This window comes from Schistocerca piceifrons, chromosome 6, assembly GCF_021461385.2.
Source record: "Schistocerca piceifrons isolate TAMUIC-IGC-003096 chromosome 6, iqSchPice1.1, whole genome shotgun sequence".
NCBI classification, from domain to species: domain Eukaryota; kingdom Metazoa; phylum Arthropoda; class Insecta; order Orthoptera; family Acrididae; genus Schistocerca; species Schistocerca piceifrons.
The window spans coordinates 2,089,588-2,116,207 of record NC_060143.1 but is presented as its reverse complement, the minus strand read 5'-3'; the positions used below and the strand labels follow the sequence as shown (position 1 = coordinate 2,116,207).

The window sequence follows — 26,620 nt, the reverse complement described above, 5'->3', positions numbered from 1 at the left end:
ATTTCTTGGTCTCCCTCTTCGATTTTTACCCTCCACGCTGCCCTCCAACACTAAATTGGGACCGAGCGAGGTGGCGCAGTGGTTAGACACTGGACTCGCATTCGGGAGGACGACGGTTCAATCCCGCATCCGGCCATCCTGATTTAGGTTTTCCGTGATTTCCCTAAATCACTCCAGGCAAATGCCGGGATGGGTCCTCTGAAAGGGCACGGCCGACTTCCTTCCCCATCCTTCCCTCATTCGATGAGACCGATGACCACGCTGTCTGGTCTCCTTCCCCAAACAACCAACCAACCAACCACTAAATTGGTGATCCCTCGTTGTCTCAGAACATGTCCTACCAACTGATCCCTTCTTCTAGTCAAGTTGTGCCACAAACTCCTCTTCTTCCCAATTCTTTTCAATACCTCCTCATTAGTTATGTGATCTACCCATCTAATCTTCAGCATTCTTCTGTAGCACCACATTTTGAATGCTTCTATTCTCTGTTTGTCTAAACTATTTATCGTCCACGTTTCACTTCCATACATGGCTACACTCCATACAAATACTTTCAGAAACGACTTCCTGACATTTAAATCTGTATTCAATGTTAACAAATGTCTCTTCTTCAGAAACGCTTTCCTTGCCATTGCCAGTCTACATTTTATATCCTCTCTACGTCGACCATCATCAGTTATTTTGCTCCCAAAATCGCAAAACTCCTTTACTACTTTAAGTGTGTCTCATTTCCTAATCTAATTCCGTGTGTGTGTGTGTCCATTGTTGACGAAGGCCATTGGCCGAAAGCCTTAAGTGTGAAAGTCTTTTTGTTGTGCTTATCTGCAACCCAGCATCTCCGCTACAAGATGAAAATTGTTTCTTTAAAACACTCCAACTCTAAAAATAATGGTACCATTTTGCAAAACCACCAACTGTTACTAATCATGTATGTGTTCAGCAAAGTGCTTCAGCTCATCCATTTATGTGTATTTAGCATATTGAAATTCTGGAGTTTTTTGTTCTTGGGTATGTGGGAAATGCCATAGAATAATTATTTCAGAGTAAAGTTGAATTTGGGGTTTCAAACTAAAACTTTTTAAAATGCAGTAATTTTACCTGTTTTAAAATTAGTTGTCAGTTAAACATAGAGAAGAAAGTGTACTGCACAGCAGCAACAGTAGCAGTTGATGAGAAGACACAAACACTGGGCCTAGAAATCAACTGTACCTTCACCAAAGAAAAGAGAAGGAACAATTGAAGGAAAGGAAAGAAGGCTATTCAGAACTTATGTAGGAATTTATTCAGGATCCTTGGTCACAAAATTAAATGGTAACCAGCTGACTTTCCACAGACTGAAATAAAAATGGGGAAAAACTGGACTACAAATAAGACTGTAGATGAGAGGAAAGAAATAGCTAGAAGAGTCTCAACATAAAAGTAACAGAAGGAGACATACAAATATGCATAGATGATGGCAGAAATAAAAAGAAGGCTCATCGCACAGAGCAGACTCCCATCTGTGGGTTTCTTAGAGAAATAACATAAATTATCTAGATGGTCCCACTACGAAGACTTTTATGTATCAAAGGAATCGTATGCGAGATGACTCATGTTGTAAATCTAATCTAGTAATCTAACATCTGCTTAGCAGTGTACATTGGTATGACTACCACCAAGATGTCAGTGCTGTTAAAAGCACATTCTGTTACACAGCAGTTGTAAATTTTATTACCATCTTCCCAATAAAGGCAGATGAGTCATAGTTCACGTCAGAACCTCATGAGTGGGGACTTGCAGCTTGTAATTGGCCCCACCTCTAATTGCAGCATTTTTAGGCTGAGTCTTGCTTTTGTGCCATATATCATTTTTGGTAAAAATGGATTCCTTATAGGATCACTTCATTGTCTGTCTGTTAGCCCGTGTGCTCAACTGTCGAGACCACTTTTTCTTAGTAACAGGTAGGAGTATTAAGTTTAGATTTGTGTCAAATATTAATGCCTACAGTACCTTCTTGGTATAAATAATTTAGGTTTCTAAGGCATGGACCTTGCCGTTGGTGGGGAGGCTTGCGTGCCTCAGCGATACAGATAGCCGTACCGTAGGTGCAACCACAACGGAGGGGTATCTGTTGAGAGGCCAGACAAACGTGTGGTTCCTGAAGAGGGGCAGCAGCCTTTTCAGTAGTTGCAGGGGCAACAGTCTGGATGATTGACTGATCTGGCCTTGTAACACTAACCGAAACGGCCTTGCTGTGCTGTTACTGGGAACGGCTGAAAGCAAGGGGAAACTACAGCTGTAATTGTTCCCGAGGGCATGCAGGCTTACTGTATGGTTAAATGATGGTGGCGTCCTCTTGGGTAAAATATTCCAGAGGTAAAATAGTCCCCCACTCGGATCTCCGGGCAGGGACTACTCGGGAGGACGTCGTTATCAGGAGAAAGAAAACTGGCGTTCTGCGGATCGGAACGTGGAATGTCAGATCCCTTAATCGAGCAGGTAGATTAGAAAATTTAAAAAGGGAAATTGATAGGTTAAAGTTAGATATATTGGGAATTAGTGAAGTTCGCTGGCAGGAGGAACAAGACTTTTGTTCAGACGAATACAGGGTTATAAATACAAAATCAAATAGGGGTAATGCAGGGGTCGGTTTAACAATGAATAAAAAATAGGAGTGCGGATAAGCTACTACAAACATCATAGTGAACGCATTATTGTGGCCAAGATAGACACGAAGCCCACACCTACTACAGTAGTACAAGTTTATATGCCAACTAGCTCCGCAGATGATGAAGAAATTGAAGAAATGTATGATGAAATAAAAGAAATTATTCAGATAGTGAAGGGAGAGAAAATTTAATAGTCATGGGTGACTGGAATTCAGTAGTAGGAAAAGGGAGAGAAGAAAACATAGTAGGTGAATATGGATTGGCGCTAAGAAATGAAAGAGGAAGCCACCTGATAGAATTTTGCACAGAGCACAACTTAACCATAGCCAACACTTGGTTCATGAATCGTAAAAAAAGGTTGTTCACATGGAAGAAGCCTGGAGATACTGACAGGTTTCAGATAGATTATATAATGGTAAGGCAGAGATTTAGGAACCAGGTTTTAAATTGTAAGACATTTCCAGGGGCAGATGTGGACTCTGACCACAATCTATTGGTTATGAACTGTAGATTAAAACTGAAGAAACTGCAAAAAGGTGGGAATTTAAGGAGATGGGACCTGGATAATCCGACTAAACCAAAGGTTGTACAGAGTTTCAGGGAGAGCATAAGGGAACAATTGACAGGAATGGGGGAAAGAAATATAGTAGAAGAAGAATGGGTAGCCTTGATAGATGAAGTAGTGAAGGCAGCAGAGGATCTAGTAGGTAAAAAGACGAGGGCTAGTAGAAATCCTTGGGTAACAGAAGATATATTGAATTTAATTGATGAAAGGAGATAATATAAAAATGCAGTAAATGAAGCAGGCAAAAAGGAATACAAAAATCTCAAAAATGAGATCGACAGGAAGTGCAAAATGGCTAAGCAGGGATGGCTAGAGGACAAATGTAAGGATGTAGAGGCTTATCTCACTAGGGGTAAGATAGATACTGCCTACAGGAAAATTAAAGAGACCTTTGGAGAAAACAGAACGACTTGTATGAATATCAAGAGCTCAGATGGAAACCCAGTTCTAAGCAAAGAAGGGAAAGCAGAAAGGTGGAAGGATTATATAGAGGGTCTATATAAGGGTGATGTACTTGAGGACAATACTATGGAAATGGAAGAGGATGTAGATGAAGATGAAATGGGAGATACGATACTGCGTGAAGAGTTTGACAGAGCACTGAAAGACCTGAGTCGAAACAAGGCCCCAGGAGTAGACAACATTCCATTAGAACTACTGACGGCCTTGGGACAGCCAGTCCTGACAAAACTCTACCATCTGGTGAGCAAGATGTATGAGACAGGCGAAATACCCTCAGATTTGAAGAAGAATATAATAATTCCAATTCCAAAGAAAGCAGGTGCTGACAGATGTGAAAATTACCGAACAATCAGTTTAATAAGTCGCGGATGCAAAATACTAACGCGAATTCTTTAGAGATGAATGGAAAAACTGGTAGAAGCTGTCCTCGGGGAAGATCAGTTTGGATTCCGTAGAAATATTGGAGCACGTGAGGCAATACTGACTCTACGACTTACCTTAGAAGCTAGATTAAGGAAAGGCAAACCTACGTTTCTAGCATTTGTTGACTTAGAGAAAGCTTTTGACAATGTTAACTGGAATACTCTCTTTCAAATTCTGAAGGTGGCAGGGGTAAAATACGGGGAGCAAAAGGCTATTTACAATTTGTGCAGAAACCAGATGGCAGTTATAAGAGTCGAGGGACATGAAAGGGAAGCAGTGATTGGGAAGGGAGTGAGACAGGGTTGTAGCCTATCCCCGATGTTATTCAATCTGTATATTGAGCAAGCAGTGAAGGAAACAAAAGAAAAATTCGGAGTAGGTATTAAAATCCATGGAGAAGAAATAACAACTTTGAGGTTCGCCGATGACATTGTAATTGTGTCAGAGACAGCAAAGGACTTGGAAGAGCAGTTGAACGGAATGGACAGTGTCTTGAAAGGAGGGTATAAGATGAATATCAACAAAAGCAAAACAAGGATAATGGAATGTAGTCGATTTAAGTTGGGTGATGCTGAGGAAATTAGATTAGGAAATGAGACACTTAAAGTAGTAAAGGAGTTTTGCTATTTGGGGAGCAAAATAACTGATGATGGTCGAAGTAGAGAGGATATAAAATGTAGACTGGCAATGGCAAAGAAAGCATTTCTGAAGAAGAGAAATTTGTTAACATCGAGTATTGATTTAAGTGTTAGGAAGTCGTTTCTGAAAGTATGTGTATGGAGTGTAGCCATGTATGGAGTGTAGCCATGTATGGAATTGAAACGTGGACGATAAATAGTTTAGACAAAAAGAGAATAGAAGTTATCGAAATGTGGTGCTACAGAAGAATGCTGAAGATTAGATGGGTAGATCACGTAACTAATGAGGAGGTATTGAATAGAATTGGAGAGAAGAGGCATTTGTGGCACAACTTGACTAGAAGAAGGGATCGGTTGGTAGGACATGTTCTGAGGCGTCAAGGGATCACCAATTTAGTACTGGAGGTCAGCGTGGAGGGTAAAAATCGTAGAGGGAGACCGAGAGATGAGTACACTAAGCAGATTCAGAAGGATGTAGGCTGCAGTAGGTACTGGGAGATGAAGAAGCTTGCACAGGATAGAGTAGCATGGAGAGCTGCATCAAACCAGTCTCAGGACTGAAGATCACAACAACAACAACAACAACAACAACGAGGCATGCAGTCAAAAGATACAGACCTCTTCAACTTTTGGAGTTCTGTCGTCCTCACTTACATATAATATTACGGTACGTTGCTAATTTTTGCTTTTGGACTACAACTGAATGAGAAACAATTTTTGTGCCATGTGCCCTTATTCTGTACAAGGCATCTTCAGTGGCCTGGAATATGTACATATTTTTGTTTATACTGTTATGTTTGCACTGTTTTGTTTGCACTTTAGGACAATTTATATATAGGGTAAAAACAGTTCTAGCAGTTTTCTTTTCTTTGATGTAGTAATAATTGAAAGTTCAAAGTACAGGTTTTGTGGACATTGTTCTACTGTTGTGTTTTTGTTCCATTGTTGGTGCTGTTCTTCTTCTTATAATGTTGTTTTCCAGGCTTCATACCTGATCGCACCAAAAGAAATGCTCTCTCTCACGCGCGCGTGCACACACACACACACACACACACACACACACACACACACACACACACACACACACACACACAATAGTGTGCATGCAGGCGTGCACACAGACAGGTCACAGATATCACAAAGATGCACTCAATAGTTGGCAATAACATTTGGCAGCACTTAAGAAACCACAGTCCTTTTGGTACTCATAGAAAAAACTGAATACAACACGTACTCAACAGTGCAATATTTACAAAATAGGCATAAACAGAAAATAATGGAACTATCAATAAGAAAGACGTAATCATACATTTACATTTGGGATGCGAACCACAAGAACACCAACATATATTTCACCAATGTTTAGTTAAAATATGCCCTTAGAAACAGGGTTGAAACATTGCACCAACAGCAGATTAAACAACCAATATATAGAAAATCTCATAGTAGAAACTGAACACATCCTTACATCTGAAGAATAACAAAATAATTGTGACATAAACACTGGACCGACAAGAGCATAGCGAAATACACACATAATAAGAAAAATCAGACAGAAGGAGCCACCGTGTAATAATTAGAGCAGACAAGGGTAATGTACCAGTACTTATAGACAAAGAACATTACATCACAATAACCAAGGAATACATAAATGACAATACCATACAGAATCTGAAATCGGACCCAAGTACACGATTTCAGGCAAACCTGAACCTGGAAAACATAGAACATGCATTCACTGATAGACAGAAATACTACAAAACACAGAAGAATCAATTAAGAGCAGTTGTTAATTTCAGGGCAGCACCAACATACCACATGGCCAAACATCTCCAAAAATTAATCACAAAACACTATAAAGTAGAAAACAACAGAACAAAACCTAATAGAACACAGCCAGAAATAAAGGTAAAACACACAGCATCACCGATTTCATTCAACATAGGCAACATGTGTACTTCCATCCCTACCACAGGAACAATAGAAGTCATAGAACAAAATCTCGCATCCCACAGCAACCTTGTTCCAGAAGCAGTAAGGGAAACAACAAGTTTGCTCAGACTGATAACTGAACAAAAATACTTACAGTTTGAGAATGAATATTACCTGCAAAGTGATGTGCTGCTTAAGGGATCTCCAACATCAGGAACTGTAGCCAACATTTTTCTCAGTCATTTACAAAATGAGATACTGGAAAACATACGTGGATGACATTAATTGTCTGATAGATGTCCCAAATGGAAAAAAATATATGAACTCCATTTTAATATCAACAAAGCACACCATACATAAAATTCACATTTGAAAAAGAAGACAAAATAATTTTTCTTGGCATGACAGTAATAAAAGTAAAAGGCAAACATTCACTTAACATTTTCAGAAAATCACTGGTCACAGACACAATTATACATTCCATATCTAATTGTCCCCATAACAAGAAGTTTGCGCACTAACACATATGTTATATACAATAAACAGGGTTCTGCTCAACAAGAGAAACTGTGAAAAAAACAGGGTTCTGCTCAACAAGAGAAACTGTGAAAAAGAAATGAGTACGATCATACAAATAGCTAGAAGCGTTGTGCAAGACACACATGTAGTACACAGACTCAGTCAAAAAACGAAAACCCAGATACAAAACAAATGCAACACTTCCAACATCTCCAGAATGAAAAGACATTCACAAGCCATAAGCTCACAAACATGCACAATGACAACGGCACACAGAAAAGAAGCAGATGGTACACCATGATTTATACAAATTAACACACACAATGGCAAACATACTAAAGAAATGGGGCTTCCAAATAGCATATAAAACTGTGCAAAGCCTGTAATCAAACTTGAGCCAACCAGCAATCAAGAGGGATAAATTCCATGGATCAGGAATATACAAACTTGAATGCCAAAGTTGTGATGCAATATATGGCTCAAAATGGCTCTGAGCACTATGCGACTTAACTTCTGAGGTCATCAGTCGCCTAGAACTTAGAACTAATTAAACCTAATTAACCTAAGGACATCATACATCTATGCCCAAGGCAGGATTCGAACCTGCGACCGTAGCGGTTGCTCGGTTCCAGACTGTAACGCCTAGAACTGCACGGCCACTCCAGCCGGCACAATATATGTAGGCAGGATATGCAGTTATTTTAAAACACAGTACAAAGAACATATCAGCCATTAAAAGAATGAAACAAATAATTCCACATTTGCAGAGCACTTAAAATGCCATAACCACCATTCTACAAACGTGGAAGATTTGAGAATAATCAGAATAAACAACTACAACAAATACCTTATCCAAATGTACGAAAACTACCACATCCAGAAAACCATCGGTGAAAACAAATATGAGATAAATGAGTGAACACACATCAATACAGAGATGCTGCCACACTTAAAAAAGGAAATGATAAGATAAAAATCATTTCACATGCAGCCACACTGAAACAAATACATATCCTCATTCACCCCCCCACCCCCCACCCACCCAACTCTCTCTCTCTCTCTCTCTCTCTCTCTCTCTCTCTCTCTCTCTCTCTCTCTCACACACACACACACACACACACACACACACACACACACACACACACACACACACACACCACAGATATCACGAAACTGCATTCAGTTGTTGGCAGTAACATTCAACAGTTGGCAACACCAACCAGAACATAACATCAGAACAAGTGTTCTGTTTCTAGTGATATGAAGACTGAAAAATAAAATTTCAATTGGCAACTATTAGAACAAGAACAACCCCAAAAAGGAACAAAAACACAACATGCAGAACAACATCCACGAAACCTGTAAGTAGAACATACTATATTATAGAGTTAATACATCCTAGAAAAGCAACCTGCCATAACAGTTTATAACCTACATATAAATCATCGCAAAACGTAAACTAAATAGTACAAACAAAAATATGTACATATTTCAGGCCACTGAAAGAGAGACTTGCAAAGAATAAAAACAAATTGTGTATGACACAAAAATTGTGTTTCATTTGATTGTTAACTAGATTATTCAAAAGTAAGAATTATTAACATACCATAATAAAAGGTTCAAACATTTCGTCATATATTTTGATATGCACAAACTCACTCATCAAAACCTGTAGATGAGTTGTCTATACATATATTGGGTGTGATTGTAAAGCACATGCCTGGACACTGAGAGGTCGTGGGATCAAATTTCATTCAGAGCATGCATTTTTTGATTGTCATTTTAACCTGCCCTTCACCACTCACCAATGTGAGGAGTTGCCAGAAAGAACATGTGGTTTGGATTCCATGTTAAACTGTAGCTTTCCCCGGATGGGTAACTGTGGTAAATTATGGACACATGAGCTGCCATCCTATAGAAAGACTTTCACCAGGCCATTAAACCATATGAAACTCTTCTTCGTGTTATTATTATTATATGGAACCCGTAGAGTGCAAGTCCTAATCCACTCACCCCATTTTTCACGTTCTCCCAACTTGTTAATGGATTTCTTGCTTCTTTTTTCCAATGACCAATACCTATTCTTGGATTGTCATTACCAGTCATTAACATCCATTTCTGGATGAAAGCCATCTCTAGACTTTTCCTTGCGTTGCAATCTTCAATGATAGTCTTCTGTATTTCTCCTCTCTGTTCCTTAATATTAACTGTCCATCTTCCAATAGAAACAAGCTTTTCTTATGTGTCTCGTAATTTCACAAACAACTGCTTTCTACCATTTAGCATCTGTTTGGTTGGCTAAATGTTTAGCCTACCTCAACCTAATTTCCTAGCAATCCATAATTAAGTCTTCAACTCCAAATTGTTCCCTCATATGTTTGTTTGCTTTCCTGTCGCTCGTAGTAATTCCCTAGGTGCAGCCATCAACTTTTGACGGGTTTTCTTTTTCAAAGTCAATGCCTCACAGCCATAAATCAAAACTTGCAATGCACTCAACAGGAGAATTTCCTTGGCTGTTCTGTGGTGTTCCCTGATCATGTTACCCGGATTCGCCTACCTGATGAATATACCGTTTTCGCAGCGGAGCTCCACGCGATCCTGAAGGCACTGGAGCGGATGAATCGTGTTCAGGGCAATCAATGTCTCCTCTGCTTCGATTCTCTTAGTGCCTTACAATCATTGCAGAATCTGTACCCAACTGAGGAGATGGTCCAGCTGATATATGACCAACTGTACAGGCTCCAACGGCGGGGTAAGGAGGTGCCCTTCTGCTGGGTGCCTGGTCATGTAGGAATATGGGGCAATGAAGAGGCCGATCGGGCTGCCAAGGAGGCCTGCAGAGAGCAGGATGTGGTCCAGTGTCCTATTCCCTTGCAGTCTGTCATTTCTGCACTCCACAAGAAGTGCATGGAGTTGTGGGAGGAAGAACGGCTGGCGGTGATGACCAATAAACTGCAGTTGGTGAAGTCAACAACTCGGCTGTGGCGTACCTCCTGCTGGGTGCTCAGGCGGGAAGAAGTGACCCTTACGCGTTTTCAGATTGGGCACTGTCGTCTCACACATAGCTTTCTATTAGGGCGGGAGGATCCCCCGATTTGTGATGCTTGTGGTGTGCACATCTCTCTCCAGCACATTTTGACGGACTGCATTTTATACCGTGATGCAAGGGCAGAAGCACAAGTTGATGGGGATCTGCCCTGTGTTTTAGCTAATGATGAGATGTGTGTGTCTAGGGTTTTGAAGTTTTGTGATGTGTCTGGACTCTGGCCTAAACATTTAGGCTGGAGGTTTTAGTGTATTGCACAGTGACTGGCTCCTCCCCTTGTCCTTGCAGTCAGCCAGCCACTACCATCTGATACCACTTTTTTCCTGAGTTGTCCATGTTTTACTGCTGGCGGCATGCTTCGTCCCACGCTTCGGTGTGGGTAGGCACATAGTTTTCCAAGCTTGTTTCCTGTGTCTTACGTTCTGTTTAATCTTATTGTTCCGCGTCTTTTCTTGACACCCATCTCAATCTGTTACTGAGCGGGCGCTGAAGACCTTGCCGTCGTGTGCCCTTAAAACCCTCTCCATCCATCCACACATCCATGTTGGAAGCCTGATTTCAAAAACGCTATTTTATTTACCTAAAGCACTCTGGCCATATTTGCTCATCCCACCAAAAAGTTGTTGTTTTCAGTTGCTCTCAACACACAAACGTATCAACTGGTTAGACCTCATTTATTATATCTTTTCAGCCCCAGGTCACATAACTGGTGTCATTACTAATTTCAGCTGTGTAGATAGTCATAAGATTGTGTTTTTTAAAAAGACAAAGAGGGATAGTGAAATGCTAACAAACAAAATTTAAAACCGAAACTAACCTTTGTATACAGCTAACATACACTTGAATATATTTCATAGTAACTCGTCATAAGGATGCATACAATACCAAAATTTAAACTAAACCGCAAATATCATTGGAAGTTTCTGGGGTGGGATACAGATAATGCTGTTCATATTATATACTGGTTTGCAACAGCAGTTAGTGCAGTGGTAACAACTGACAGTTGTATGGTTATATTTGTGCAGTTTGTTGACGTAGAACTTATATTTTACAACCAGGCGGGGAAAATTATCAACACTATCAACTTGGCTGAAGTGTAGACAAGGACATCTACTCTTGGCAAATAAATTAAAAGAAAATTGTCAGCTACTCAACCCAAATAAGTTTTTAATAAAGCCATTGAGAGTAGCTTTCATTCCTTGCAGTTTAGACCAATTTGACAATACAGTATCTAGCGGGAGCCAAAAAATAACTACGCTTTATTACATTCAACAGCATTGTTTAATTTTGTGACTCTAACTAATGTCTTCTGTGTTAATTTTTTATATTTGTTTTGTAAACAATGAATTTCCTTTTCAGGTGGTGTTATAATGTATGGGGCCCTTATACTGTTTGAAGATGAGTTTATTCATATTGTTGCCATAAGTTTTACAGCATTAATCCTTACTGAACTGATTATGGTTGCATTAACTATCAGGACATGGCATTACATTATGGTACTAGCAGAGTTCTTCAGCCTGGGTCTCTATATCCTGTCGCTTATTGTTATGAAGGATTCTTTTGGTATGTACAAGAATTATTTTGTAGTGCTTTCCATTTTAGTGCATACCATCTCATTATATACATATCTAAGAATTCTATATTTTGACATGGTCCTCATTAATTAGCTTCCCAAGTACTGGTTTTTCCATTATGAGTATACTGTCAAACTGGTAGACAGGCCTAAATTACTGCCCTTGCAGAAAAGCCTCAAAAGTAACCCTTTCAGCTAACTGTGGAGGGTTCACCACCAAACACAAAGTTCATTAATGATTTTATCACTGATTAAAATATTACAAGCTATGTGGACAGAAATAAATTAGTTGTATGAGAAATTTGTATTTCAGTGTGTTTTGTATAGCATGAACTAGCTGCTGCAGTGTAAGTCTGATGACCTGTCTGCAGCTTTATGAGACTGATGGACTTCTAAGCAATTACTATGGATGAAATTATGGGTTATGTGCCAAGTAACAACAGTGTCTTGACGGAATGTTTGGACAAGTTTGCTGTTTGTCATCTTCAGGGCAAGTGAAATTTCAAAGTATTTGGGAATTACACACATCACCTCGTTTCCCAGAACTCCTGAAGATAGGCGTTGACCATGGATATTGTATCACAGACACAGTCCCTTTGACTTTTCAGAGAGATGTCACTAAACCTGCCCAAAGATGTAAACAATCATGCATGAGCAGCGCTTATGAGACGGAGGGGGTCCGAAAGCCGATCAGTTCCAGTCATTCCACTAGGAAAGAGGTACACGGCTCATGTTGTCTGTAGTTCAACCATGCCTAGATGGTCAATATCACAGTTTGACCGTGTCTGCATTGTTACTTTGTGCCAGGAAGGGCTCTCAACAAGGGAAGTGTCCAGGCCTCTTGGAGTGAACCAAAGCGTTGTTGGTCGGACATGGAGGAGATAGAGAGACAGGAACTGTCGATGCTATGCCTCTCTCAGGCCACCCAAGGGCTACTACTGCAGTGGATGACCACTGCAGTAGTATGGCAGTAGAATGGCCAGCATGTTCTCCAGACATGAACCCTATCGAACACGCCTGGATAGATTGAAAAGGGCTGTTTATGGATGACGTGACCCACAACCTTTCTGAGGCATCTACGCCGAATCGCCCTTGAGGAGTGGGACAAACTGGACCAACAGTGCCTTGATGAACTTGTGGATAGCATGTCACGACGAATACAAGCATGCATCAATTCAAAAGGACGTGCTACTGGATATTACAGGTACCAGTGTGTACAGCAATCTGGACCACCACCTCTGAAGGTCTTGCAGTATGGTAGTACAACAAACAATGTGTGGTTTTCATGAGCAATAAAAAGGGCGGAAATGATGTTTATGTTGATACCTATTCCAATTTTCTGTACAGGTTGCAGAACTCTCAGAACCGAGGTGATGCAAAACTTTTTTTAATGTCTGTACATTCCTTCTCTGCTGAGAGAGCAACATATGAACCACTCGTGGGCCTCCGGAAGAATGTGTTCCAATTTGTGGTGTAGTATGTGATTAGTGAGCAATATCATAGCCAAGAGAGTTATTGCTGGATTTTTGTTAATGCAGCATTCCACGCAGACACTGTTTCTAGTTGACAAGATTGTCTTTTACTTTCACAGCCAAGCTGTCAAGCTGGAATCTCGTATCTTTATTGGTTACAGTTAGATTAAACTTTAGTCTAACTGTGACCATTGGTGACGGCACATTCCAGCTGAGCTGTATGCGTGAATGAACACTTGTGCTTCAATCTGTGACATAAAAACTAATACTGTAATTCGGGGGGGGGGGGGGGGGGCAAAACTGTAGCTTGGGAACTTCTGTTTTTAAAACAAATGCTTTATCAGCTGTGGATCCCAAAAAAGAATTCTCCTTATAAAATAGTGGAGAAGATATGAGAGAGAGTGCATGGCACCTGGCCATTGTATTGTCTACCACACTCTAGACAAAACAGCAAACATGAGGTGTTTAGCCCTATGTGACCTTTGACATAGACCAAGATGTCCCCAATATTGTGTGTTAGATGAAATGTGGGGTTTTTGTGTTATTTCTTGATGTTTCTTGGGAATCATGGCAGTGGGTGGTTCTGCATTCTGTAAGGAAGTCATGCATGTGATGTCTTGCCACCTTCTTCTTCTTAGTTCCATTTCTCTGAAGAATATATTTCACTTAGTTCTCCATGTAGCTCTCCTTGCAGAAAGTTTTTCAGAGGGGATGTGACTCAGGAAGCAGGCTGCTCTTGCAGGTGGCTTGAGCTTGGTGCACCAAGCTACACTAGACGGTGCCAGCTTCTAGGATTGTGGTAAAAATTCAAATGTCCTCTTTTCCTGTAGATGGAGTACCCCCATGTATTCTTCAGATTCTTCTTTTTCAGAATGTGCAGGAATGGTAGGTCTCCATTTTCTTCCACCTCAGTGGTGAACTTGATGTTGCTCTGTATACTGTTGAGATGTCACAAAATTTCATCGGGGGGTTGTTCACGATTCCAACCAGTATTGTCCACAAAACTGTAGAACAATTTTGGTTCCAGATGTGTAGTTTTCTGTGCTATTTTGTCTAAGAGCTCTTTATGTGAAAATGTGATCATTGAAGTGAGAAGAGATCCTACAACAGCTCTTTTACTTGTTCACAGAACACAGAACCACATTAGTAGTAAGTGTATGCCAACTGTTTCGCCATGTCCTTGTAAATGTGTAAGTTGAACAATAGTGGTGATAAGGTGCAAACCTGCTATATACCTACTGCAGGAAAAGTCGCAGCTGCTTGTAGATATTCAGCTGCTGCTGAAACTACAGTCTACAATACAACCATTGGCTGACTTACTCCACTAACAATGAGATGGCTGATTATTGCTAGGTTCCTTTTTTGGTGCTTGTGTCACCCCTCTAATAGTCAACAATTTGTGGTGCAGTCATAGTAGCTTATATCCTTCTGAACATGAAGTTATCTTTCTTGACCTTCAACTTGTGTTCTGCAGAGGTAAATTATTTGTCTGTCTGTACCTTAGCCCCAATGTTCACAAAGATCAGTTTGGTTACAGGAAGGGAATAGGTGCCAGAGAAGCATTTCTGACATTATGCCTGGTAATGTTAAGATAGGCTGAAGAAAAATGTCGATTGCGTCTCATCTGACTAATTTAATCATTCACAGGCATACGTGATGTTACCAGTGTCTTTATTTTAAATTTCCAGTAGTACGTTTCTTGGTGCTGGAGTTAATCATCAAACCATGGTGTTTTATGATTTTTGCAAGATATTCATATATTTATCTTACCTGTGTTTGCTTGCACTCCGTTAGTTTCATTCATAACATTCAAGAGAATTCAAGCATGGTCAAAAAAGACAAATGTTGGAGTCACTAAGGGCTAACTTTGAAAATCTTATTGCTCTTATTGAAAAACCCTTTAATGAAAGATGATTGATTTTTAGTTGGAAATGGTGCCTTGTACAACATCTGAAGCAAGATTTAAATTCCTTATGAAGAGGTTTTTTTGGGGTGCATGTAGACATTATGAAGTAATTTTGGAAATGGAAATGAAAGCACTAACAATAACGTGGGATCTTGCTACTGTTTGGAAAAAAAAAAAAAAATTATCATTAAATTTAGTAGTTTTGTTCAGTATAGTAGTAATCTAGCGTGATGTGAAACATACAGATAAAAAATCTACTCACGAAGCAGCGGCAGAACACACACATAAGACTGGTGAAATTGGCAAGCTTTCAGAAACAGTGGCTGCTCCTTCAGGCAGAAGGGTTTAAGGGGAAGGAAAAGGACTGGAGAGGTCTAGGAAAAGGAGTAGATTTCGGGAAAGTCACTCAGAACTGTGGGTCAGGGGAGACTTACTGTACATGATCAGAAGGAAACTCTGATTTTGGGGAGTGCATCGGACAAGATTTGAAAACCTAATAGCTTACAGGTGGAGAACAGGGTAATATACACACAGAGATTATTGTTTAAACATCACACATGAGTTAATATGAGTGAAAAGCTAAGTGCATTGCACATAACAGAGGTGGGAGGGGGGCAGTGAAAAATATATGGGAAAGACAATGAAAGATGTAGAAAACTAAAATGGACCGAAGCAAAGAGTAGTTACATTAAAGAAATGCTGAGGCAGAAGAAATTAATGTAAATTAAGACCAGGTGAGTGGTGAGAACCAAGGACATGTTGTAATGCTAGTTCCCACCTGTGGAGTTCTGAGAATCTGGTGTCTGGAGGAAGAATCCAGGTGGCGCGTGTGGTGAAACAGGCACCGAAGTCACGAGTTTCATGTTGTAGAGCATTCTCTGCAACAATATAATGCGAGTTGCCAGTATACACCCTCTCCCTAGGCCTATTTGTTCTGATTGATAATTTGGTGGTAGTTCTGCTGATGTAGAAGGCCGAACAGTGTTCACATAATAGCTGGAATGTGACGTGTAGTATATTTTTTGCCAGTTACAGGGCTATTATAGATGGTGGTAGGAGGGTGCATAGGGCAAGTCTTGCAGCAGGGGCAGTCATGGGGGTAGGAACCATAGGATAGGGAGATGGGCACAGAAGCAGCATAAGGTCTGACAAGAATATTGTGGTGATTGGGAGGGCGATGGAAAGCTATTCTAGGTGTGATTGTCAAAATTTCAGACAGAATGGATCTCAATTCAGGTCATTATTTTAGGAAGTCATAACCCTGTAGAAGTAGCTGATTAACACATTCCAGACAAGGATAATACTGAGTCACCACTGGTGTGCTCTGAAGCTGTTTTGTGGAGGGATCAGCAGTACCAGGATTGGATGTAATGGCCCGGGAAATCTGCTATTTAACTAGGCTGGTGGGATAATTACAAGCAGTGAATGGTGAGGTGAGAATGGTGGTGTACTGCTGTAAAGTGTCTGCTCCAAACAAATACATTTCCCTCGAGTCCCAAGGCTGTATGGGAGGGAACGTTTGACATGGAAAGGATGGCAACTATGAGAATGAAAGTACTGTTGTTTGTTGTAGGTTTAATGTGGACAGAAGTGTGTAGCTGGCTTTCGGTGAGGACAAAATCAACATCAAGGAAAGTGGCATGAGATTCAGAATAGGACCGTGTGAAATTTAATTGGGAGAAGGTATCTAGAGATTCTAGGAATTTTAGCCGGTCAGCCTCACCATGAGGCCATATGGTAAAGATATCATCAAAATATCTAAAGCTAAGCAGGGGCTGAAGACTTCATCAGTGTATCTATTGTAAAGATTACATATACGAGGGTTGGAATTTAAATAGTGGCAACTATTTATTCACAACCAATACAAAAGAGTTACATGTTTGCACCTGTTACTGTCCTTCAAAGTAGTCACCATTATTGTGTAGAGCCCATGGCTAGTGATGTGGAAGGCGTAGTATACCGTTAGCAGAGCCTGTTATGTTGATTGTGCAAATGGAATGTACATGTACGTGTAAGACTGTGATGATGTTATCCTAACACATTATGTTCCTCCACAGCAGACCATCAGTTCACAGTATTACTGTTCGTTTTTGGAGCATCACCTGCAACCAGCTTTGCAAAAGAAGCAGCGACACTTTCTCTGCCAACCCGTGCATCATTTTTCATGACACTGCACGGGCGCATACAGCGCAAGCTGTGGCTGCTCTGTTCCGTTGGTGGGACTGGGGTCTGTTCGGTTGATGAGACTGGCGAGTACTGTACCACCCACCATACTCCCCGGACTTAAGTCCTTGTGACTTTGATTTGATTCCGAAGATGAAGGAACCACTTCGTGGCATTCACCTCAGAATTGTTCCAGAGATTCGAAGGCAGTAGACTGCTTCATTCCCACCATCAACAGAACAGGCTATGCTAACAGTCTACTACGCCTTCCACATCACTGGCAATAGGTTCTACACAACACTGGTGCTAATTTGAAGGACAGTACAGGTGCAAAAATGTACCTGTTCTGTATCAGTTGTGAATAAATAATTGCCACTATTTAAGTTCCAACCCTCATGTAAAATATCCCCATGCCTCAGAAGATACATGCCCTTTTTCGACATAGTCTTCATTAAGTTTCACACACTTGTGCCACCGATGTAGTAACTTACGTAGGCCCTCCTCGAACCACTTTTTGGAGTCTACCACACCCACTGCAATTCCTATGTGCATTTGTGAAATTTTGTATTCATAGCCCTGAATAGGTGATAATCAGAAGGGGTGAAGTCAGGGGAATACAGTGGATGTGACAGTACCTGGAAACCCATGTCAGCGATGGTAGCCGTGCTTGTCCAACTCATATAGGGATGAACATTGTTCTGTTCCAAGAGCACTTCTTTCACCAATTTTCATGGCAGTTTCTTTTGAATGGCACGGCACAACCTGTGGAAAGGGTCCACACATGCCATGCTGTTACTAGTGGTTCTTGGGCCCTGGTCCCTGGTTCCAGCCAGTCAGTGAGGTGGATTCCATCCTTGTCCCTAAAGATTTGGAACATACCCTACCCATACTGAAGGTGTTGTGCACTAAGTGGAGCAGTGTGTTTCTGGAAAGTCCTGTGGCTGCCTCCAGTTTCGTGATTGTGATGCAGGTATTCTCCTGAATATTATTTTCCACACTTGAAATGTTGACTGGTGTTACCACAATCACTTTCCTTCAAGAACTGATTTCTTTCTCTGTTGAAGTGTGGCCACTTTTTCAGCCATCCACCCAATTTTCATGATGGTGCACAAGACTCACTGCCACCGGTCACCTTTGAATATCCACAGTGCTCATACCCTCTTTCCACAGGAACCACATTATTCAGTGTTGTGATTGATGTTCACACTCCTTGTCCATTCACATAATGGTGGCTGTTAAGAAAATGGGCTGCACTATGAAGGTATTACACTTCTGGTGATTGTCCTGCCATCTAGAGGAGACCAAAGTACTACAGATGTGCAACTGTAATGGTATATCAGATGGCGTACGATGAATGAAGACGTACAAATCAATATGGACCGCACCTTGTATTTTTAAGAAACTCTGTATTCAGTAGAAAGAGGAACATGCTGTCACTCTCTCCAAATTTAATGGGGCATTCCATGGTTTTTTTTCATATTTCTTATTGCATGTGCTATATGTAAAATATGCTGTGAGTTTATGAGGAGCATCTTTTTAATATAAGGTCCATTTGTGACTAAGAGTGAGCATGATGTGTCATAACCACCATGTGCTATGTGTTTGGGAGCATGCTTTGCAATTTGTAGCCGTATCATCTGTAGCATCCATCCAATATTTGAAGTGCTTCCCTTCCAACTGCTTGACAGCAGTCAGGGCGATTTCCAGTTGTTTTTAGGCATCAAGTTATTCATTCCATGGCTGAGAACAGCATGCACAATGGGTCTGCATTTTTTTCTGCCACATTACGTTACAGAACAGTAAACAAATAAATTTAACGTAAAATTGCCATTCCCTCTCAATTTCTTGATCTGTTATTCTATAAAGTGTTAAATGTTCCAATAAGAGATGAAGCAATAAACACTCAAAGAGAGATTTAATTGTGGCAAGAGAAAAACGTGTGATAAGTTACTGATTCCCAGAAACATTTTTGAGGTAATTGTCACTAACAAACTTTGAAAAAAAAGTTTTAATACACAATAAATGCATACAAGATGCACTCCTGTGCGAAGGGAAAACTACGTGTAACATGATATGTTAATTACAATATGTTTGACAGTAACTGTAAATCACATACACTTACCTAACACGAAATATCTTAATCAGAACACTCGTAACTTCAAAAAATTCACATAAATATATAGTATTTCACATAGATATACACTGAAATTTAGTGCAAATGATATTTTTTCCTAATCAAGAATACTACTAAAATGATACAAAGCGCATATGTAGATTACAATTGATGCTGAAACACAAAATGTTTTTCACTGCACTCGGCATTTGAAAATGTGCAATTTATCATGACACAAGCCTGGATTTTGATATAACCAACATGAAAAGCACATTTAAATTTTACATGAAGCTTTAGGATATAGGTTTTCAAAGTGAATTTATCTGACACATGATTTTACTTGTACACACAAGAAATTTCGTAAGCTGGCTTTTGTACATAAATATAAGAAAATAAATGTGCAACGTGCACGAATTTTTCATGTGGCCTTCTGCATTGGTTTGTGAATGATGAGTACTTAATTTTAGTATATCTCTGTAAAACAATGTAAATTGTGCACAATGTCTTGGAAAAGTGGACTGGAAAGTCCAGATAAAACTGAGGAAGGGGGAGGGAGGCTCTGGAGAGGAGGGTGTGAGTTCAGAATGAATGAAGTTCAGGTCATGTGGCAGGTGTGGATGAAGGTGTGGAGCACAGTTTAGTGGAGTCTGAAATCAAGAGGGTTATGGAACTGATGTGCTGTCTGCCAGTGGGTGGTCAACTCTGCTCTTTGCCACATTTTGGGAGCTGGTTGGTAGTCATGGCTGTTGTGTTGGCTGAAGTGCCAATACCGTGTTACTAGAGGATGCCGAAATGCACGCGTTTTAGCTCACGCAGGCTGGTGTGAGGAGGGAAGAACTATACTGAAGTGAGGTCTGGAACATGACAAGGAATTAGAATTCAGAAAGCGGACATAAGTAGTGTGATACTTAACTTTAATCCATTAATGATGAACGTCGCTCTTGACGGCACATGATTCACAATATCAGTATCAATAGTAACTGAATATGGCGCCTTGCTAGGTCGTAGCAAATGACATAGCTGAAGGCTATGCTACACTATCGTCTCTGCAAATGGTAGCGTCTGTAGTCAGTGAACCATCGCTAGCAAAGTCAGCTGTTCAACTGGGGCGAGTGCTAGGGAGCCTCTCTAGACTAGACCTGCCGTATGGCGGCGCTCGGTCTGCAATCACTGATAGTGGCGACACGCGGGTCCGACGTATACTAACGGACCGCGGCCGATTTAAAGGCTACCACCTAGCAAGTGTGGTGTCTGGCGGTGACAACACAATCCTCCCCCACAAATCGGCGGACGGTTGTGGTATAAGGTCTCCGCCCGCCGTGGGGAGGACCCCATGTTGACGTATGTGACGAGGTGGGGAGCCTAATAACAGGTGAGGCTGTGCCACCCGCACCCTGCCATTCGGACCACGGGGAGCTAGAGAACACCTGAAAACCTAGTCCAGGGTGCACGCCAACATGCGGTGTATGTGCCCGTAGAGAGACGGGGGGCCGAAGGGTCGACCTCCATCGGGCCAGGGCACTCGACAGGCGAAGACGACATATGGTCCAGAGCGGGCAAGAGTTGCATGTCGGAGGACAACTGGTCACGGGAAGCGATCGGCGGCAGGTGACCCAGGGGAGCGCTCAGTGGCTGCAGCGACGCGTCCAGTACGGGCGTCGCCGGCGGGAGAACAGGCGGCGGTGCGTGGCCATGGGGCAAAATGGAAGGCAGCTGTGGCTGTAGCTACTCAACAAAAATCAATCGGAAACAATTCGACCGTGTCATCGGTTTCCGAATCAATGAACATGCAAGCAAGTTCGAGGGAATCGAATGCCCTATGCTCAGCAACAAGCAAACGGGACAACACATCGGCATTTCTGTGCTTAGAGTGGACCGATACAAGATCTCGTAGCGGTACTGCGAGAGGAAAATAGACCAGCGAAGGAATTTCTGTGCTGTACGTGGAGGTACAGGCTTGTTCGGATGCAAAAGCGATGTCAAAGGTTTGTGGTCTGTGATTATGGTAAAGTGACGACCATACAAGAAATCATGAAACTTTGTAACACCAAATGCGAGAGCCAATGCCTCTTTCTCGATCAGTGAATAGTTTCTTTGCGCAGACGAGAGCAATTTGGACGCAAAGGCAATAGGGCGAGCGTGCGAAATCCGATGCATCCACCATCAACAAAAGGGGCTTCCGGGGATCGAATGGCGTAAGGCAAGTATAGGAAAGCAACGCTGATTTCAACTGGTGAAAGGCACGTTTCCATTCCGTTGTCCAGGCGAACGGAACACCTTCACGGCGTAAGCGATGAAGCGGAGCTGAAATGGAAGAGGCATGCGGCACATATCGGTGATAATAGTTGATTCTTTTCCCAGCACACTCTGTAGCTGCTTCAAATTCTGCGGCGAAGGCAAGTCTTGTATGGCACGGAGGTTCGTGGGACTGGGATGTATGCCGTGGGCATTGAGTACATGTCCCAGGTATGGCAAGTCACTAGCAAAAATGACACATTTGTCCTCCCGTAAGCGACGACCATTGTGTTGCAAGACCTGAAATAATCTTCTGAGATTGGCTAAATGTTCTTCTTCCGTCTTTCCGGAGATCACAATATCGTCCAGATAGTTTGCTGCAGTAGGGACCGACGCACAAACAGTTTGTAGATATTGCTGAAACAATGCAGGGGTGGATGCACACCCGAATGGCAGTCGTTTGAATTGATACAAACCAAGATGTGTGTTAACCACCAAAACACGCTGGGGTTCTTCGTCCACCGGTATTTGCAAGTACGCATCAGCTAGGTCCAACTTCGAAAATTATTTGCCCAGGCACAGTATGTCAAAAAGATCTCCCGGGCAGGCTAAAGAAAAAGTTGCAATCACTAGCTGTGGATTCACTGTTGCCTTGAAGTCCACACAAAGTTTCAATTTTCCGGATGGTTTTGACAAAATTACTAAGGGCGATGCCCAGGGAGACGCCTGCACACGTTGAATTACACCTTGTGATTCCAAATCGTGTAATGGTTTTGCAACCTCATCACACAATGTGTGGGGAACATTGCACGCTCTGAAAAATTTCGGTTGCGTGTTTACTTTCAGTTCCAAATGTGCATTATAGTTCATAGCGCAACCGAGACCCGGTGCAAAAATGTCTGCAAGTTCTTCATATAGACGAGAAACACTGTCTGAAGGCACAGTCTGGTTCACTGATAGGACCTGATGTACTATAGACAAGTTAAACAACTGAAATGAATCGAAACCAAGCAAGTTCACTGCAAAAGAAGAACGAAGTACGTAAAATGACACAAGTTTTGTTTGTCCTTTGTATGTTGCAAGAAGGCTGCACTGATCTAACACAGGGATCTCTTGACCTGAATAGCTAGTTAACTTAACATTTGCGGCACGCAATGAAGGTGTGCCCAGCAGTTTGTAAGTGTCTTGATTGATCAGTGAAACTGCAGCTCCAGTGTCAAGCTGGAATGGTATCACTTTGCTGTTAATGTCCAAGTCTACAAAAAGTTCATTGTCCTGGTGACGACAAGAGCGACTGTCTTGTGCAACGTGAACAGACACTGGTACAGAATCACTTGCCACTTGACGGGATTTCCGGTGATGTCGAAGCACACTATTTGTGGGACGAACACAGTCACTGTTAGAGAGAGTGGCACTGGGCGGAGTGGAATGAACTACATGAATTTCCATGGACGAAGTTTCGCGATCCTGAGTATGCTTGGGTCGATGCCGATTCCGGCGCGAAGCAAAGGGCCTGGAATGGTTTTGAGTTTCTGATCTGAGCTTTTTCTGACAAACACTCTGAACATGTCCTTTTTTATTACAGTAAAAGCAAATAGCTTGGCGTGACGGGCAATTCTCACGCGAATGTTTAGTAGTGCACCGCAGGCATGATTTGAGCACTGCATTTGCTTGCCGGCGCGGCACACGTGGCTGAGAGCCTGGCGGCAGCGGCGCGGCCGGGCGCGAGGGCTGTTTACTGCTCCGTGGTGCTCGCCCGGGGGGTCGGTGAACTTGACACACGGCTGGCGAAGTTTCAAATGATTCCTGAGCAAAGTCAAGTGTGCCCTGCCGATCCAATATGTCCATCACTTGTTGAAGGGAGGGATTGACTAGTTTCAAAGTGTGTTCCCTTATACGAACATCAGAAACGTTCTGTGCAATTGCATCACACACCATAGTATCTGAATACGGGAGTCCACATTGACACTCAAAAGCACAATCCCTAGTAAGGCCTTGCAAGGCTGCAACCCACTCCCCATTAGTCTGACCTGCCGTACATTTTGTATGGAAGAAGGTATACCGTTTCGCAACTAAATTGACTGATTGTTTGAAATATGCATGTAATGCAGACAAAATTTCTTTGTAGGACAGAGTAGCTACGTCGCGTCGGGGAAATAATTTGACTATCACACGGTATGTTTGCACTCCAACGGACGACAAAAGAAAAGGCTGCCGCTCATTACCTTGAATTCTGTAGGTGGCGAGATGTAATCCAAATTGGCGTGACCACTCCGTCCAGCTTTCCAGTGTAACATCAAAAGGTCTGAAAGACGGTGCAACGGCGTGTTGTGGCTGCGTTAGCGGTGAAGCGGCGGCTGCCGCATTGTTTTGCATTGCACATTGAACCTGGATGAGCTGTCCAAGGGCATCCAGTAATGCCTGCGTCTGCTGATTCTGTTGTTGTTGTTGTTGTTGTTGTTGTTGTTGTCTTCAGTCCTGAGACTGGTTTGATGCAGCTCTCCATGCTACTCTATCGTGTGCAAGCTTCTTCCTCTCCCAGTACTTAGTGCAACCTACATCCTTCCGAATCTGCTTAGTGTATTCATCTCTTAGTCTCCCTCTATGATTTTTACCCTCCACCCTGCCCTCCAATGCTAAATTTGTGATCCCTTGATGCCTTAGAACATGTCTTACCAACCGGTACCTTCTTCTTGTCAAGTTGTGCCACAAACTCCTCTTCTCCCCAATTATATTCAATACCTCCTCATTAGTTATGTGATCTACCCATCTAATCTTCAGCATTCTTCTGTAGCACCACATTTCGAAAGCTTCTATTCTCTTCTTGTCCAAACGATTTATCGTCCATGTTTCACTTCCATACATGGCTACACTCCATATAAATACTTTCAGAAACGACTTCCTGACATTTAAATCTGTACTCGATGTTAACAAATTTCTCTTCTTCAGAAACGCTTTCCTTGCCATTGCCAGTCTACATTTTATATCCTCTCTACTTCGACCATCATCAGGTATTTTGCTCCCCCAAACAGCAAAACTCCTTTACTACTTTGTCTCATTTCCTAACCTAATTCCCTCAGCATCACCCGACTTAATTCGACTACATTCCATTATCCTCATTTTGCTTTTGTTGATGTTCATCTTATATCCTCCTTTCAAGACACTGTCCATTCCGTTCAGCTGCTCTTCCAAGTCCTTTGCTGTCTCTGACAGAATTACAATGTCGTTGGCGAACCTTAATGTTTTTATTTCTTCTCCATGGACTTCAATACCTACTCCGAATTTTTCTTTTGTTTCCTTTACTGCTTGCTCAATATACAGATTGAATAACATCGGGGACAGGCTACAACCCTTCCCAACCGCTGCTTCCCTTTCATACCCCTCAACTCTTATAACTGCCATCTGTTTTCTGTACAAATTGTAAATAGCCTTTCGCTCCCTGTATTTTACCCCTGCCACCTTTAGAATTTGAAAGAGAGTATTCCAGTCAATATTGTCAAAAGCTTTCTCTAAGTCCACAAATGCTAGAAATGTAGGTTTGCCTTTCCTTAATCTATTTTCTAAGATAAGTCGTAGGGTCAGTGTTGCCTCACGTGTTCCAACATTTCTGCGGAATCCAAACTGATCTTCGCCGATGTCGGCTGTGCGATAAAATTCGGACAGTACATCTGGAGATTGTGGCAAAGCCATGACACAATGAAATCAGGGCAGTATAGATAAGAACACCGTTTTGACTCGTCGCCAATGTTGTGTTGGCTGAAGTGCCAATACCGTGTTACTGGAGGAGGCCGAAATGCACGCGTTTTAGCTCACGCAGGCTGGTGTGAGGAGGGAAGAACTATACTGACGTGACAAGGAATTAGAATTCAGAAAGCGGACGTAAGTAGTGTGATACTTAACTTTAATCCATTAATGATGAACGTCGCTCTTGACGGTACATGATTCACAATATCAATATCAGTAGTTACTGAATGTGGCACCTTGCTAGGTCGTAGCAAATGACGTAGCTGAAGGCTATGCTACACTGTCATCTCTGCAAATGAGAGCGTCTGTAGTCAGTGAACCATTGCTAGCAAAGTCAGCTGTTCAACTGGGGCGAGTGCTAGGGAGCCTCTCTAGACTGGACCTGCCGTATGGCGGCACTCGGTCTGCAATCACTGATGGTGGTGACACGCGGGTTCGACGTATACTAACAAACCGCGGCCGATTTAAAGGTTGCCACCTAGCAAGTGTGGTGTCTGGCGGTTACACCACAATGTCCACATAAAGTACTGTGCAGAAAGTACAGCAGAGCTTATATATATGCTTCATAAGACCAGTAAGCTAGGGTATGCCTGTGACAGGACTGGAATAGGCTGAACAGAGCAGGTGTGTAAGACAGACCTTGTACCTGGGTCTTCTACAGGTGTATGGCCTTAGTGAAAAGAGACTGGGAGCAGTTATGACACAAGGTTATTTCTTAGATTGGGTAGGAAGGATTGTGGGTAAGATGTTCTTTCTGAGTATGAGGATAAGTAATTGAAGCCTGGTTTAATTAAAGTGTGGAGGTGACAACAAGTGATGAGAGGGCTGTTTCTTTGCAGTTGGTTTGAAAGCTCAAAATATTCCGTCAGTTGATGCACAGTTTTCTCCAACTTGATGGAGTCTTTGAGAGTATCAGTATCCAACAGAATTCTAAACAACAAAAGTACATGTGTATCATTGTGTGGTTCTATGAGTAGAGATTCATTAAGTAAATGAACCAGAAAAGAATGTGAAGTAACTCTTCCACAGCTACTGTGCTCATGATTCTTTATTATTTCATAACTAGTGAGTGGCCTCATTCTCAAGCGCTCATCATCATTAAGTTCCACAATGCAATAGAATAAAAATGCTGCCATGGGAATAAATTGTTTAGTGGCAATGGCTTACTACTACTGTTTTGT

At 41.8% G+C, this 26,620-nt stretch overlaps 1 protein-coding gene across 2 annotated transcripts in view; it reads left to right on the top strand.

Annotated features, from left to right (window-relative positions):
• LOC124803034 (probable phospholipid-transporting ATPase IIB) overlaps positions 1–26,620 on the top strand; it is a 189,156-nt gene that overhangs the window by 155,746 nt on the left and 6,790 nt on the right. For both annotated transcript variants that reach the window (XM_047264146.1, XM_047264147.1), the window contains one exon: positions 11,593–11,796. In XM_047264146.1, coding sequence (XP_047120102.1) covers positions 11,593–11,796 — 204 coding nt within the window. The remainder of the gene's footprint in view (positions 1–11,592; positions 11,797–26,620) is intronic.